This window comes from Lepisosteus oculatus, chromosome 1, assembly GCF_040954835.1.
Source record: "Lepisosteus oculatus isolate fLepOcu1 chromosome 1, fLepOcu1.hap2, whole genome shotgun sequence".
Lineage (NCBI taxonomy): Eukaryota > Metazoa > Chordata > Actinopteri > Semionotiformes > Lepisosteidae > Lepisosteus > Lepisosteus oculatus.
Window position 1 is genome coordinate 75,148,985 of NC_090696.1, and position 14,680 is coordinate 75,163,664.

General features: G+C 44.9%; 1 protein-coding gene across 1 annotated transcript in view; it reads left to right on the top strand.

Moving 5' to 3' along the window:
- Positions 1–14,680, top strand: part of LOC102689985 (protein WWC2) — a 72,071-nt gene that overhangs the window by 38,843 nt on the left and 18,548 nt on the right. Inside the window, exons 6-11 of the mRNA XM_069192962.1 lie at positions 1,731–1,860; positions 2,232–2,375; positions 3,655–3,728; positions 8,329–8,571; positions 10,402–10,491; positions 11,778–12,346. Of these exons, the coding sequence (XP_069049063.1) occupies positions 1,731–1,860; positions 2,232–2,375; positions 3,655–3,728; positions 8,329–8,571; positions 10,402–10,491; positions 11,778–12,346 (1,250 nt within the window). The remainder of the gene's footprint in view (positions 1–1,730; positions 1,861–2,231; positions 2,376–3,654; positions 3,729–8,328; positions 8,572–10,401; positions 10,492–11,777; positions 12,347–14,680) is intronic.

The following is a 14,680-nucleotide window of genomic DNA, read 5'->3' on the forward strand; positions in this document are numbered from 1 at the left end:
AGTGAATTACAGCTAATGTATGCAGTTTTATTCAACTAACTTTTTCTTCAAAACTGTTTGCCAAGTTTTTTTTTTTCCGGTTATGGCTTCTTTCTTACTAATCGTTCACAGAAGTGACTTCCATCTCAGAATTTAGAAATGTTTCGAAGCTGCTCAGTTCAGTAGGGTGGCCTGGCCACCTTGGTGCCCTTGGTAGTGTGTGTCTGGGTGGCATGTTCACATTCCAAATCTTAATGATGAGTTTCCCCATACTGAGAGGGATATTTAGACTTCTCCTGACCTGTGCTTCTCAACCACTTTATCCCTGACTTGCTTCAGAAACTCTTTGGTCTTTGTGGTTGCAGTGCCATATCGTCCACTGTGTGTGTTGTGACTTGAAATTGGGCGTCTGTGAAGCCTTACTCTGAAATCACATTGAACAACTTTGATTACACACAGAGACCTTTACACTACTTTTGTGACCTTTCAATCAAATATTTTGCACCTGAAGTGACTAAGGTAGCATGGGTGGTATTTATGTATTTATTGAGCAGCAGTTTTAGCTTTGGCAATTTGAAAAGAAAATTGTCGGGTCTAAATATAAAGTTCTTTTTCAAAGTGTTGTTATTGCAAGCACAAATGGCCAGAAAATGTGGAAAGTTAGCAGGACAGGAAAATATTTTGCAAGACAATATAACATGTGCAGTATATTTAAATTGTGGTATTTTTCATTTTTATTTAGTATCTGAACAAATTATTATTCATTAGACCCTTAGTGATTGATTTTGATACAAATGTACATGGGTTAGAGATCCTATTTTCCCTCCCAGCAGTATTCACTAATAGTAGTAATTCAAAAATTCATATTTGGGGTTGAAAATGACCACCTGAAACGATCAGTATTGCTACACAGTCTTCGCCAGGCTGTGAATCATGGGACTGAAGCAATACTCACATGGCTATGCATGGATTAAAGGTTAGCCTGCAAGCCAGTTTTTATTATATTAATTAAACAATGAAGCGTTGTTTGAGCTTGACCTGTTTGCAAGCAATTTTGTTTAAAAAGAGATCCAATTTTTGTTATTTAAGATGCTAAATTGCATGTCTGAGGAAACAAAGAATCTAGTATACATACGATTTATTGGCACCAAATGTTTGTGACAGTAACTTTGTAAATTGACGCTTGAAAGGACGATTTATCACAAAGTCTAAATGTTTTTATTTCAGTATTTATAGCGCAAGTCATTGAACTGATTAAGGAAGGACATTAGGAAAGCAGATCCCATTGGTTTAAACATCTCACGGCTGTTTTTTTTTCTGTTTTTAAGTGCCATCAGTGCACAGCATGCATGGTTATGTTACTTATTGGAGAAAAACAGTTGATTTGCTTATGAAACTCCACTGGTAAATATAGCACAGGGCATGTATTTTACTTGTTTGAAAATCGTTTCCTTTACACTAAAAACTTTTTAAAACTTTTCTCCTGCAATAAAGATTAGTTTGTTTTCATAGGGAAGATTTGCTGGTCTTCTGCTTTTGTTTTCAATGAAAATGTTTTTACAGTTCAGGCCTAGTTAACGGTTATTTATCTCAAGGGTATTTTTTTGTTATTGCTTGCTTTCAACAACCCATGTGTTTCACCTTGCTGACCAACTGTGGTAGTGAATTGTGTGAAGGAGGAGTGCTGCATATAGATAGTCAAATATGAATTAAAAAAAACTTTTTGACTACTTTCTCTTTTTCCTTTTTAGAATTGACCAAAAAATGTCTGGAGGCCAGAGTGGCTATAAGCTTAAGGAGGCGAAAGCTATTCTGAGTGAGCTCAAATCCATTCGGAAAGCAATCAGCTCGGGAGAAAAAGAGAAACAGGACCTGATGCAGGTATTGTAATTGAATACAGAGAATGCTCTGTGGGTGCAATGAATTATCCAGGGACTACAGAGTAATTGTTTCTGTTTGTATGATAGTGGGGTTAAAAGGAAGTATTCCCCTAAAAGCCATTAAATAAGTGACCTAATTTGTCTAGCATTGTGTTTCAGATGTTGTGGTGTTTTGTCAGATTGTTGCTTTTAATTGAAGACATTTTTCTGAACAGCAAAGGAAAGAGCTGTTGATGGGTTTAGCAGTGTGGTGAAACTATACTGCATCAGCAGGGATGTTTTGGGGGAACACGGTTTACGGTCACTGAGTGCCGACAAGTGTGTTTCCGAAAGGAACGAAAGAGTGTCTCTCCTCTTTCCCGGGTGCCGCAGAGCCTGGCCAGACTGAAGGAACGGTTCCACTCGGACCAGAGCATGCGCCGATCCGAGCCCGACCTGCGGGACACCTCCAGCTCCCAGCTCCTCCTGTCCCGGCACGTGCTGGACGCCGGCTCGCAGACCGACGTCTCGGGGGAGGTGAGCCGTAATCCGGAGCGGAACCAGCCTGCGTGTGTCCTGAGCTCGCCTGCTTCTGTCGGCGGCTTGTTGCGGAGCGCGTTTGTGACGAAACGTTCGCGTCTCTCGTTCGCGCCTCAGAAGTTGATTTAAATATGTAAGATGGTCAAATAGCCTCTCCCGTGGGGGCGGTCTTGTTTCCCAGCAGCCCCCTTTCACCCCCGCACTTCGCTAGGTCAGGGACGGCCCTCGTGGTAAAACAGGGTCCACAAGCCCCCCTCGCCGTCGTCCTCTCCTGGATACCCGACCCCGGCAAGCTCCCTCCCTCGCGCCACGCAGGCGAGAACCCAGCGGCGCGCGGCCGGCTCCCCGGCACGCCCGTAGCGTTGTTATTTCACGGGAAGCCCCGCCGTGCAGCTGGGAGAAGCCTGTGCAGTGGTGGCCGAAGTGGGTGGAAGGGCAAGGGGAATGCACTGGAAATACACCAGCAAAAAAGTAGCTGCCGGGCAATCCTGAAGTCCACTTTACTTTTAATGAGCTCCTTGACATTGCAAGGACCCGCGCATCCGTTACACAAAGCGGCCTTGTCCTGCAGAGCTCCGGGGAGCCAGCCTGAACCTGCAGACAGGGGGTGCAGGGCACCCCAATCTACACGGGGCACCAAAGAGTGCGGGACCCCATGCGTGCCCAGAATCAATCTAGAGGCATCTCTGATGTAGCCCGCACGTCACGTGTAAGGAGGCGGGAAATCAGAGCCTTCGCAGAGACAACTTGCAAAAACATGCAGGATTCTTGCTAGAAAAATGTATTCCATCCATCCATGCTATCGTACGGGATTTTTTTTATCTCTCTAATGAACAAGTGTTTTCTCTTTTTCTAAAAAAACATTTTTTTTCCACAGCACTTAAAGCGTATGATAGAAATCCAAGTCAAGTACAGGTCAACCTAGAAAATAAGCTGCTTACAGGGCACAGTTTTGCACAAACCGCTCTGATTTTGACCAGATGGAATGCTTACGGGGGGGAGGGAGTTAGAGTTACTAATGATATTAAAACCAGTCACTTGAAGTCGTTACATGTGATGTTTTTCTGTGATCCAGCCTGATCCTGTGGAAGTGGAAAACTGGGTTCTGGGGCGGAACAGGGTAGTAATGGCCTAAAGGAAGAAGCATGTGTTGTTTTACAGGGAAAACGTGCCTAATGAGAGACTTGCACTAACAGTATTTGCAGGAGATATGCGTTAGAGAAGATCAGACGGTTGTGTGAGCTCTCTGCTTTTCTGTCCCTTTTCTGTGTTACAGGCTGGTCTGATGAGCAGAGCCACGCTGGCTGAGAAGGTCCGACTCAGTCTGCAGTACGAAGAAGCTAAAAGAAGGTGCCGACATTTTCTTCTCTCAGACATAACGAACAAATCTCTCTTGCACGTACAGGCTTTCTTCTTTCCTGGTCACAGGCGGCCAGCTTTTCACTTTGACAGGTTTCATTCCAGCTTCCAGGCTGGGGGCTGAGGGGTGAGGGCTTGATGGATCTCCATCTGAAGGGGTTAACTGCAGCTCACGGTGCCAGCTAGCCCAGCTGGAAAGTGTCTGACTTCAAAGATGAGCAAAAACCATCTTTATCAAAGCTCACAACCATATAAATGCAGCAGTGACTGCTGTTCCCTCTCTTGGCATCAGTTGGAACCAAGCTTAGTCTTTCACAGCCAAAACAACACCTTTGATATGACCAAAGGATATACAGCCCCTGACATTGGCTTCCAAAATATATATTTTTGAAGGTTGTTTTTACTTTAAAGACAAACTGGATAAACATAACACCATCATTTCTTGCAGTAATGTCTGCATCTGTTTTGTTAATGTTTTGAAATGTAAAAGTATGATCAGATCACAGAGATACTCACGTACTTTAAGGTTTGATTCTTTTTGGACTTAAGGAGTATGTGACACACGCCTTATGTACTGTGCCAAGCAAGAGTTTCTGTGTGGGAAAGGGTTAACTGTTTATCGTACACTGTGAAATTATTTGCTTATTTGGGTTGTGCAGTTCATCCCTGGGTGGAATTTGCTCTTTCTCGGGCATCTCCAAATTTCCGGAGCTTCTCAGAGGACAGACAGGCAAAAACAAATCCTCTGAGCCACACAGCTGGCTGATCTGGAGCACCCTCACTGCTTCAGAAGGTGATAGCGGCCCAGTAGGTTCACTCCAAATGTGCTGAACGTTATTGGACCTATAGAGGAAATCCAAATTGTTTCCAGGAAACTCGGCAATAACAGCAGGAAAAATCGCAAACAGCTTGTTCATGTCGCAGAAGTTCTGAGCCGTTTGCTCAAGCCCTAATGGTGTGCCTCAAGTTTTTGCAGTATCATCACCACCTTTTCACATCTTGCGGGTTTGATTTTCGCCCACTCTTTCTTGGGGAAAATTGCTCCAGCTGTTGCAGGTTACTGGGGGAGCTGGTGGTGTACAGCAATCTCCAGTTAGTGCCACAGATCTTCTGTGGGATTGAAGTCTGGACATTGCCCGGGCCACTCCAGGACGTCCACCGTCTTCTTTTCAAGCCACTCGAGGGTTGCTTCGGCTTTGTGTTTGGGGTCATCGTCCTTTTAAAATATGAATTTCCGTCCCAGTTTCAGTTCTTCTGAAGATGCTCCAGGATCTGCCTATATTTCCCTCTATCCATTCTGCCCTCTGCTTTGACAAGCCTACCAGTCCTTGCAGATGAAAAGCCCCCCCCCCACAGAAGTCTGCTGCCACTGCCATACTTCAGTTGAGGATAGTGTTTTGTGAGTCATAAGCGATGCTCTTCTTTTTCTCAGATATAATGCTTGACATTGAGGCTAAATAACTCACTTTTTGTGTCATCAGCCCATAACATTTTCTACCTCATCGTTTCAGAAGAAAGACTTCCTGTGAGTTTGTTTCGAATTTGACTTCCTCCTCACCACTGGACCATACAGTCCATTTTTGTGGAGAACCTGAGCTGTTGTTGACTTACTCACAGTTTCTCCCATCTCAGTTATAAGACATTGTAGGTCTTGGAGGGTTGTTTCCAGCCTCTCGTCTGCTTCTCTGACCAGTGTCCTTCTTATCTGGCTGCTGACTTTTGGAAGACGGTTGTTCAAGATTCTGAGTAGTTGTTTTCACTTCCAGATAATTGATTCAACAGTGCTCTGTGGGATACTCAGTGCCTTTGAAATCTTTTTATATCCCTTGCCTGACTCATGTCTATCCACAACTCTTTTCCTTAGTTGTTGCAGAAGCTCCTTTGGCTTCATATTATTTTTTTAGCAATGTAAATGTTTTTTAGCAACAGTAGGAGCTCACAGGTGTCTTCAATCTGAATGGATAACCACTTCAACCACTGGTTTCCAAACGACATATCATGCAATTTCAACGCATTGACATTGATACGTGATATCGATATCAATAAATTGATATTATTTATCAGAGAATTTGTATGGATCAAAAGGGAAAACAATATCAGTCTACCAAGTTGTCTGATTGTAACTCAAATGAGGCAAAATACAATGAGAGTCAATACTTTCTATACCCCCTGGAGATGAAATGTTTGTGACAGTTTGAAGTTTTATGTTGGTTACTTGGCAGCAGGTATTGATCACTTTGGTATTGACTTGAGTATAACCCTTTCAAACTTTCTAACCAGCAGCTGGTTTGCAAAATATTAATATGATTCAAAACGTAAGGAGTTATTTCCACCTTTATACTGTGTAATGTTTGTTGTTGAAATATAAAGGTTTTGCATGTACATGATACATGCTGTGCATGTGAAATTACACTTGATTTGATTTAATGGAGTGACTTTTCCTGGCTACACTTTGTGACTCATAAAATTAGAACCAAACAGTATTTCTGCACATTGACACGTGCCGTGTGACCTCTGCTAATGATGCCGATACCTTTTTTTGTTCCTTCTCCCGACGGAAAGCAATCATAATTAGTGGAGCTTTGCTCTTCTAAAACCGCAAAATACTTGAAATCTGCAGCTCTCGCAGAAAATGCAGACGCCTTCTCACCGGAGAAAAGGGAAGAAGGTGGACAAATATTGCCGGGGACGTGTCAGAGCAGTGAGGATCCGAGATCTCTCCGTTCGCTTCCCCCCAGCCAAGATTACCCAGGATTTCTCCCAGTCGGCTTTCTGTCGACATCTTTTCTCCGGGATTCACAGCCAACACAAAAACACCGGGAGCCAAAGTCATCATTCGACTGGGTCCACGCAGCCACCCAGTACTTGGCCATCCCCTGCTTTTTTCTTCTCTCTATTCGTTTGCACACGATGGCCTTCTACGATTCCCTTGCTGCTCCTCCTGCAGAGGTCCGTCTCTCTAGCTTATTTCGGTTCACTCTGCCCAAGTGGTTTTGGCTTTCCCACTGTTCCCCTTCGACCCCTGCTTCTGCTCCCTCCTTCTTTCTCAGTTTTTAGCTATGAAGTAACATCTGCTTGCTTGCAGCAGAGAATACCTTTTGGGAATCTTGTAACAATAGCACCACCTGCTGGAAGCATTTGGAATTTCATAGCCCCAACCCCCCCCCCCTCCCCTTCCATTCTTCTCTGCACTGAGCTCAATCTATTCTTCCCAAGGGGCGTTGTAGGAATGTGTTGACACTTCTGCTGATATTCGTGTAATAAGTATCCAGGCTTGTCCAGTTGTGTTGTTAATTTCTTTCTCATGCCGTCCGCATCAACAAGAGTAATTTCACATGTTCTTTTACAGCCGAGACAGTGCTAAATGTTGAGCTATTAAGAGTTCTCATAATGAAACCCTAATGCACGCTTATTATTCAGTTTATGCTTTCAGCTTTTGTGATCTTGTAATTGTTACCTTTACTAATTATCTGCAACAGCATGTCGTATCGCATTTATTCTTGGTGAAATGCCACTAACTTCTTTCAAGTTTTCTTGTGCCTTTTTTTTCCCCGAGTAGATAATTAGCATTTAGAACAGGCCTGGGCACTGATAACGCAGGTCGTATACTATGTATTTACTTTTTAGAAGATTTGCGCTAAAGGGAAGTTTTAAATGGTAAGGTATCGCCAGTGCTGTAAGCCCCAACTGTGCGATTTCAGTAGCCTGAGCCTTCCGTGTGAATACGGCTCAGACAAGAAAGGTGCTTCTTGCTGTCTGCAGTAAGACTCGGTTGACATACCTTCCACACCAGCAGCCATATCACCCTGCAACTCACAACTGGAACCCACTGAAGCTCAGCAGGTGTGAGCCTGGTCAGTACCTGGATGGGAGACCTCCTGGGAAAAACTAAGGTTGCTGCTGGAAGAGGTGTTAGTGGGGCCAGCAGGGGGCGCTCATCCTGCGGTCCATGTGGGTCCTAATGACCCAGTATAGCGACGGGGACACTATACTGTAAACAGGCGCCGTCCTTCGGATGAGACGTAAAACCGAGGTCCTGACTCTCTGTGGTCATTAAAAATCCCAGGGCGCTTCTCGAAAAGAGTAGGGGTGTTACCCCGGTGTCCTGGCCAAATTTCCCCATTTGCCCTTACCAATCATGGCCTCCTAATAATCCCCCTCTATGAATTGGCTACATTACTCTGCTCTCCTCCCCACTGAGAGCTGGTGTGTGGTGAACGTTCTGGCGCACTATGGCTGCCGTCGCATCATCCAGGTGGGGCTGCACATTGGTGGTGGTGGAAGGGAGTCCCCATTACCTGTAAAGCGCTTTGAGTGGAGAGTCCAGAAAAGCGCTATATAAGTGTGAGCGATTATTATTATTATTATTATTATTATTCTTCAGCACAGTGGGGAGCCTCAGCTGCCCTGTAGTCAACAGCAGGAATTGTCCTGGGCAGTGTTAGCTTGTGCTCCCAGCACTTTTATGGGAAACTGCTGTTTGACTTGAACAATCCAGCCCCATACTTAAAGGAGCCCTTAAATGGCGCCTGTGTTGGGTTTCGGGGTCCGGGCTGACGCGCGGCGGTCTGTGTGTGTGTCCGCCCTGCAGCATGGCCAACGTGAAGATCGAGCTGGCGAAGCTGGAGAGCGAGGCGTGGCCGGGGGCGCTGGACGTGGAGAGGGAGCGGCTGGTGCTGATCAACGAGAAGGAGGAGCTGCTGAAGGAGCTGCAGTTCGTGACGCCGCGGCGGCGCACGCCGGGCGAGCTGGAGCGGCTGGAGGCCGAGCGCCGCCGGCTGGAGGAGGAGCTGCAGGCGGTGCGGAGCACGCCCAGCCCGGCGCTGGCGGAGAGGTAGGGGCACCCGCCGGGGGCGAGGGACTCCTGTTCTACATGACGCCAGATCACTGCCCGTTGCAGCCGTAGCGGCACAAGTGAAATCTGCTGAAGCGATCCTGTCGCCGCTGTGGTTTATTGCAGACGATGATGTGTTCAATTCAAAATTTGGGCGTTTCTCGAAAAGAGTAGGGGTGTTATCCCGGCGTCCTGACCAAATTTCCCGTTGGCCCTTACCAATCATGGCCTCCTAATCATCCCCATCTATAAAAATTGGCTTCATTACTCTGCTCTCCTCCCCACTGAGAGCTGGTGTGTGGTGAGCGTTCTGGCGCACTATGGTTGCCGTCGCATCATCCAGGTGGGGCTGCACATTGGTGGTGGTAGTGGGATTCCCCATTACCGGTAAAGCGCTTTGAGTGGAGTGTCCAGAAAAGCGCTCTATAAGTGTAAGCAATTATTATTCATTATTATTATTAAAATGCTGTCGCTCACCAGCAAACTGTAAAAAACTCGGGTGGTTGTATGATGCTAGACGAAGTGAGAGCAAAAACCCCATGGTCTTGGACCCGTGTAATACAGACGGGAAGGGGTTTGTTTCTGGCAGAGAGAAGTTGTGAAATTCAAATTTCTACCTCCCCAACATCTTAGCGCTTGGTGAAAATGTATCGTGTTTTCCTTGGCTGATATTTTCATGTTTGCTCTCTTTCTCCCAGGTAGACATTTGTATTAGATATTTGTGATCTAGTGTGTTGTTCTAAGTCAGAGCACATACCAAATTAGGACTTTCACTTAACTCTACGCTGTAATTTACAGCCAATATGGCTCTACCACAGAAACCAAGCGACTTCAAGCCAGCCCAAATTTTCCCTGTGGTGATGGGAATGCACAGGGTAGTCATTTTCAGGAAAGAGAAAACTCTTTTGCTCTGACTGCAGAAGATGAAACCTATAACGTAGTAAATTACCATGTATTCATCTAATGAACACAAACTTGCATTAAAAAAGAATCGGGTACTTCAGCCAAATAAGGGGTTTTACAGTGTACGTCGGAGCAGGGTTTGCAGATGCATTTAAACTGTCTCAAGGAATCAAGGAAAGATGTCTCCGTCTCTCAGTGCACTAAATATTGTGTACTGCAGTTTTTAAAAAACTGTTTTTTATAAATTGGTGCAATACAGCAGTATCTGTTCTGCTTTACTTGGGCTGATGTCAGCACAGTTGGAGGACCGGTGTTTACTGAAAGGAACACTCTCATATGGAAAAATGGTGACATTGTGCTACAGTTTTTCGGATGAGCGTTAAAACAATGGTTTTGACCTCTCGGCCATTAAAGCCATGGCACTGTTTGTAACAGGAGGGGTGCCAACCCTGGGCCTCCTTCCACTTGTTTCAGTCGATGAAGCAATTTCTCACTTCTTCACTTGATACTCTGTGCAGTGGGTCTACATAATGGTCCAGTGGGCGCTGTACTTAACTGATGGATGAAGTGGATCCCTTGCTTTTACATTAAGCTCTTTAGGATCCTTTAGGTCGAAGGGTGCTCTGGAAATGTTTGCTCTTACCTGCATTAGTTTCATTGTTTAATTGAATCCACATTTGTATTTGGAGGATTTTTTTTTCTTTTGCAAGACTGCGTCCAACAGCTGACGGAAACTCTCGCCGTAAGTGTCGCTAAACTTCAAATCGCGGCCTGCGAGACCATTTGTTTGGCGGGAGCTGGGCAGTACCCACCTGCAACGTGGCGTGCAGGCTGGGAAGATGAAGGACTTGGCTCGTGCTCAAAGCGGGGGGGACGTGGTGTGCACCTCGGTTCCGCTGCAAGCTGACGGCGGTCTTGTTGCTTCAGGTTGAAAGTGCAGGAGAAGAGGAGGCTGCTGCTGCTGAAGCTGGAGGAGTCCACCAGGCTGGCGACTCGGCTGCATTCGCAGCTGAAAAGGTGACCGTGGCCTTCTGTGACCGGGGGTTGGGCTACCTGTAAAGGTAAAGGGGAGAAGGAGCTAGGGGGCCAGTGGAGCCGGAAGCTGTGAATGAACCCGAACTGAAACCTGAAATCCCGTTGCGAGGTTTAGCTTCCGAAGGGAGATGACTAAATTGCCAGCATCTGTCAGCCACCGTGAGCTGCCTGTGTGGTTCTGCAAACCAATATGTCACACACAGCCCACTGCTAGATTTGTGGAGATCTAATAGGCAGCGTCGAATTTTGTGTTGGATTTCAACTGATGTCAGAAACTTTGAATTCCTGCTATCATTTAGGAGGGGCTATTTTTATATTTTTTTTTAAAACACACAGCCTACTTTTTGGTTTCTGCTCCTCCTATGACATTGATTTTCTTAGATTCCACAGCACATTTCATATATTCCCCATTATTGGGCCACACAGTAATTTAAGAGTCAGTGTTGTTTTAGCCTGTTTTTAAAGGGCTCATTTTGTGTTGTGTTTCGAGACCTTTATGCAGCAGGCCACCTGAGAGGAGGTTTTTTTTATCAAAAGTCCCATGTATGCATAATGCATATGGTCAGTTCTTCTTTAAAAACTTACAAAGTGAGATAGCATATGAAAAACAAACCCAAAATGTAATTATTTCTTGTTGGCTATGGCTTTCACAGTGACTTTCAGCAATACACTTTAATTGTCATCCATTCAAAATCCTTTAATAGACAATAAGAAACCCCCCACTATTCTATTGCAAAGATCAGCCTTTTGTCCAGCTTCAAAATGAGGAAGAATATCTTTGCAATGCTGGAAGGACACAGCGAGATGCATTTTAATCCACGTTTAAACTCGAATAGCAAGAAACTTTTAATCCTAAAATGTTTCACTGTATCGGTAGCAAGCACATATTACAATAATGTCATAATTAACTAGATCTTTCATAGTTGTTTCAGAATTTCATGCTTCTTTGTCCAATGTTGATCCAGAAAAAGCATTTACAATGGAACACGTTAACTATTTTTTTTGTCCATTTTTTTTTATTTGCAAATGTTCTTTTTGCAATTCTAAAAGGCACTTCTGCATTTCCAAAACGGGTTCTTTGGAAGTTTCACACGCTGATATGAAGTTAAAGCCTAAAACCATCGGTTCTGTAGTAACAATTAGTGTGATACAACATTTCATCAGACGTATAAAGCTTCTGGGCACGTGTCCTGGAGGGTGTTTTAGTGAGAGGCAGCCCGGTCTAGAAATGTAAAGCCATGTCCGTCTGTCGCTGTCCCTGCCTGCAGCCTCTCCGCCAGCACGCTGTCTGTATCCTCGGGAAGCAGCCTGGGTTCCCTGGCCTCCAGCCGGGGGTCTCTGAACACCTCCAGCCGGGGGTCCCTCAACTCCCTGAGCTCCACCGACCTCTACTACGGTCAGGCCGACCAGCCCGTGGACCTGGACTACCAGTACAAGCTGGACCTGCTGCTGCAGGAGAAGCCCGCCTACGCCCCCTCCGGGCCCATCACCACCATCCACGAGAACGAGGTGATCAAGCCCCCCGCCGGCGCCCCCCGCTCGCCCGCCCGCGCCCCCGAGCCCCCCAAGTCGGTGGCGTCGCTGTCCTCCAGGTCCTCCCTGTCCTCGCTCTCGCCCCCCGGCTCCCCCCTGGTCTCCGACGGGCCCTCGCTCCCTTCCTCCCAGGACTCCCCCCCGCGGGACTTGGCCGCGGAGCTCGAGGACGGCGGCGTCGCCGGGGACCTCGCGGGCCTGAGCTTCTGTGAGGACCAGATGCTGCTGGACTGCGATGCCGCAGACAAGGAGGACGGCGACGGCGTCCACCCCCCCCTGACAGCCCTGCAGGAAGGAGTGAGGGGTAAGGGCGGCCCTCGGGGCTGAAATTGTACTTTTTTTTGCTGGGCGGCAAGCACATCTTAAAAGGGGCGGCGGCAGTTCTTCTGAAACTCGCCGACTCAGTAGTGCCGTATTGGTCTCTGGATGCAAAAAAATGAAGCCCCCTTGGTGAGCAAGCACCCTTTTCCTTGTGGTGTGGGGGGAGAAAATAAGCCATAAGCTACCATAAGCTACAATCTTCTGTAATTTAGCTCTTCCCTTCGAGATCCCCTCTGATCCCCATGGTGTGCTTGCATCATTATGAATGATCAGGTTAAGCAGTTCACACCATTGCCTTGACAAACCTTTGGGAGTATCCGCGTTTCCTGATTTTCATTACAGAGGCATTTCATTTCATATGCACCAGTTAGAGATAAAACGGCGTCGTCAGCCTTTTCCACGCCACAGACGTTGATTTTTGATGAATGTGCGCAAACGGATCCATTCTGTTTCAGTTCTGTCTAGGGAGCCTAGTGTTTTTTTTTCTATCGATTGTGTATCGTTTAAAAAGAAAAATCTGATGCATCAGTTAACTCACTTTGGAATTGGGTCAGAAAAGAAAATGAATCTTGGGTGTGTATTAATGTGTGATATGGCTACTACAGGAATACAGCACTAAAAGTGACTCAACCCTTCATGTACTGGCAGGAGGTGATAGTCCCTGCCAGTAGAAAAAGTCTCTGACTCTGGGCTTCAGAGAGGAGGAAGGGAGGATTTTCAGTGAACAATGACATTAGACTACAGAACAGAGGTGAACACAGGCCACAGAGTTCATCTCGCAAACAACCAGATGTTCACAGCAGCCTATAAAAATACATGAGCACCTCTTACTTTTATTTACACAAAAAATACAACTTCACGCCATAAAGGGTTAAACCAGTTTGCTCATACAAGAAGTGGCACCTGTTTTATTCTCATTTGCTCATTGAATTTGAAGGTTGTGGGTAATTGCTGAGCTCAGACAATTCTCTGCTTAAAACTCATGCACAGTCTTGACTTTTAATAGTGATCAATCGGTACAATGACTGAAGCATCTCTCTCAGCTGTAGGTTTATTGCAGTTTTACACTTAAATTCACATAAAACCGAAAGGGGTTGTTGCCTTATTAAATTCTACCCGTTTTACCAGCGGTTTTATGTAGAACTTAATATTTGGAAAAGTATTTTCAATACATTTTGGCAAAATCTAGTACTTCAGCTGAACATTGTTTGTTTTAACTCTGCTTTGCGCAGACATTTTATTCCAAGAAAAGTGAAATGGAGGCCATTTTCTTATAAACAAAAGTCACGTCTCTATTAAAATATGAATAAAACATGGAGGAAAGGTTGGGACTTCAAGCAGAAGTGGGATGATTCTAGGAATGTAGCCCTGTGTGTAGGATTCTAGCTCTACCAGATAACAAGCAATCCATTAATAAGATGTAAGAGAAACTTCTGAAGAAATGTTACATTCCTGAAACTTGAGACACCTCAAATCCTGCAACACATCAAGTCCAGATTAAAGTATTCCCTTTGGTTAGAACAAGTTCTAATAGCTTCAATTTCATTTAAACAATTAATTGGATGATAATGGGATTATGTATTTTTTTAAAATGTTTGTTTTAAGTATGTGTTTTTTTCCTGTTGCGTTCTGCAGTTTAGCTGAATGTGATATGTATCCTTGTGTTGCACATCCCTGATTAGTCCATGATGTGTGCAGGGAATTTATTCATAAGGAGCTGGAAGAGACTTAGTGGGAAAAATTGCTTTTTGTTTCACGCCAGACAGCCAGCCTTCCTTTCATCTTTTAGATTGGAAAATTGTCCGAAAATTAAAATAATTTTCTTAAACGCCAACAAGAAAAGATTTACCTTCCTGTAAAGGACCAATTCCAATAGAGGAGCAGTAGGGTCATAGATATGTTTCAGGGTCAGTAGAAAAGTACTGTACTTTACTTTACTATAGCTGGCATTGTTTTTGTATTGACCCTCCTAATGTGTACCGTACATGTATATAGTATGTGCACATTAATATAACTGTGAATTATAGCTTTAGGGAACATTAAAAGAGACCATAATCTTTTTAAAATGTTATCAGCCCCATAGTTCTTATTGGAAGCGAAATTGTTTCTTTCTAAATGAATGTTTTTGTCAAAATGAATTCCGACTGAAACCATATCTACAGCCCTGTTTATTAGGCAAAATCCTTAAACCTTCTTGTGTGATTTAACGTAATGCAGTGAAGATTTGTGGGCTTGTATTTGAAAACCGAAGATTTCCCATTATCCATGAATTTCTTTGGCACCCCTGTGTTTATCCTTTTATTCAGTAATGATTTAA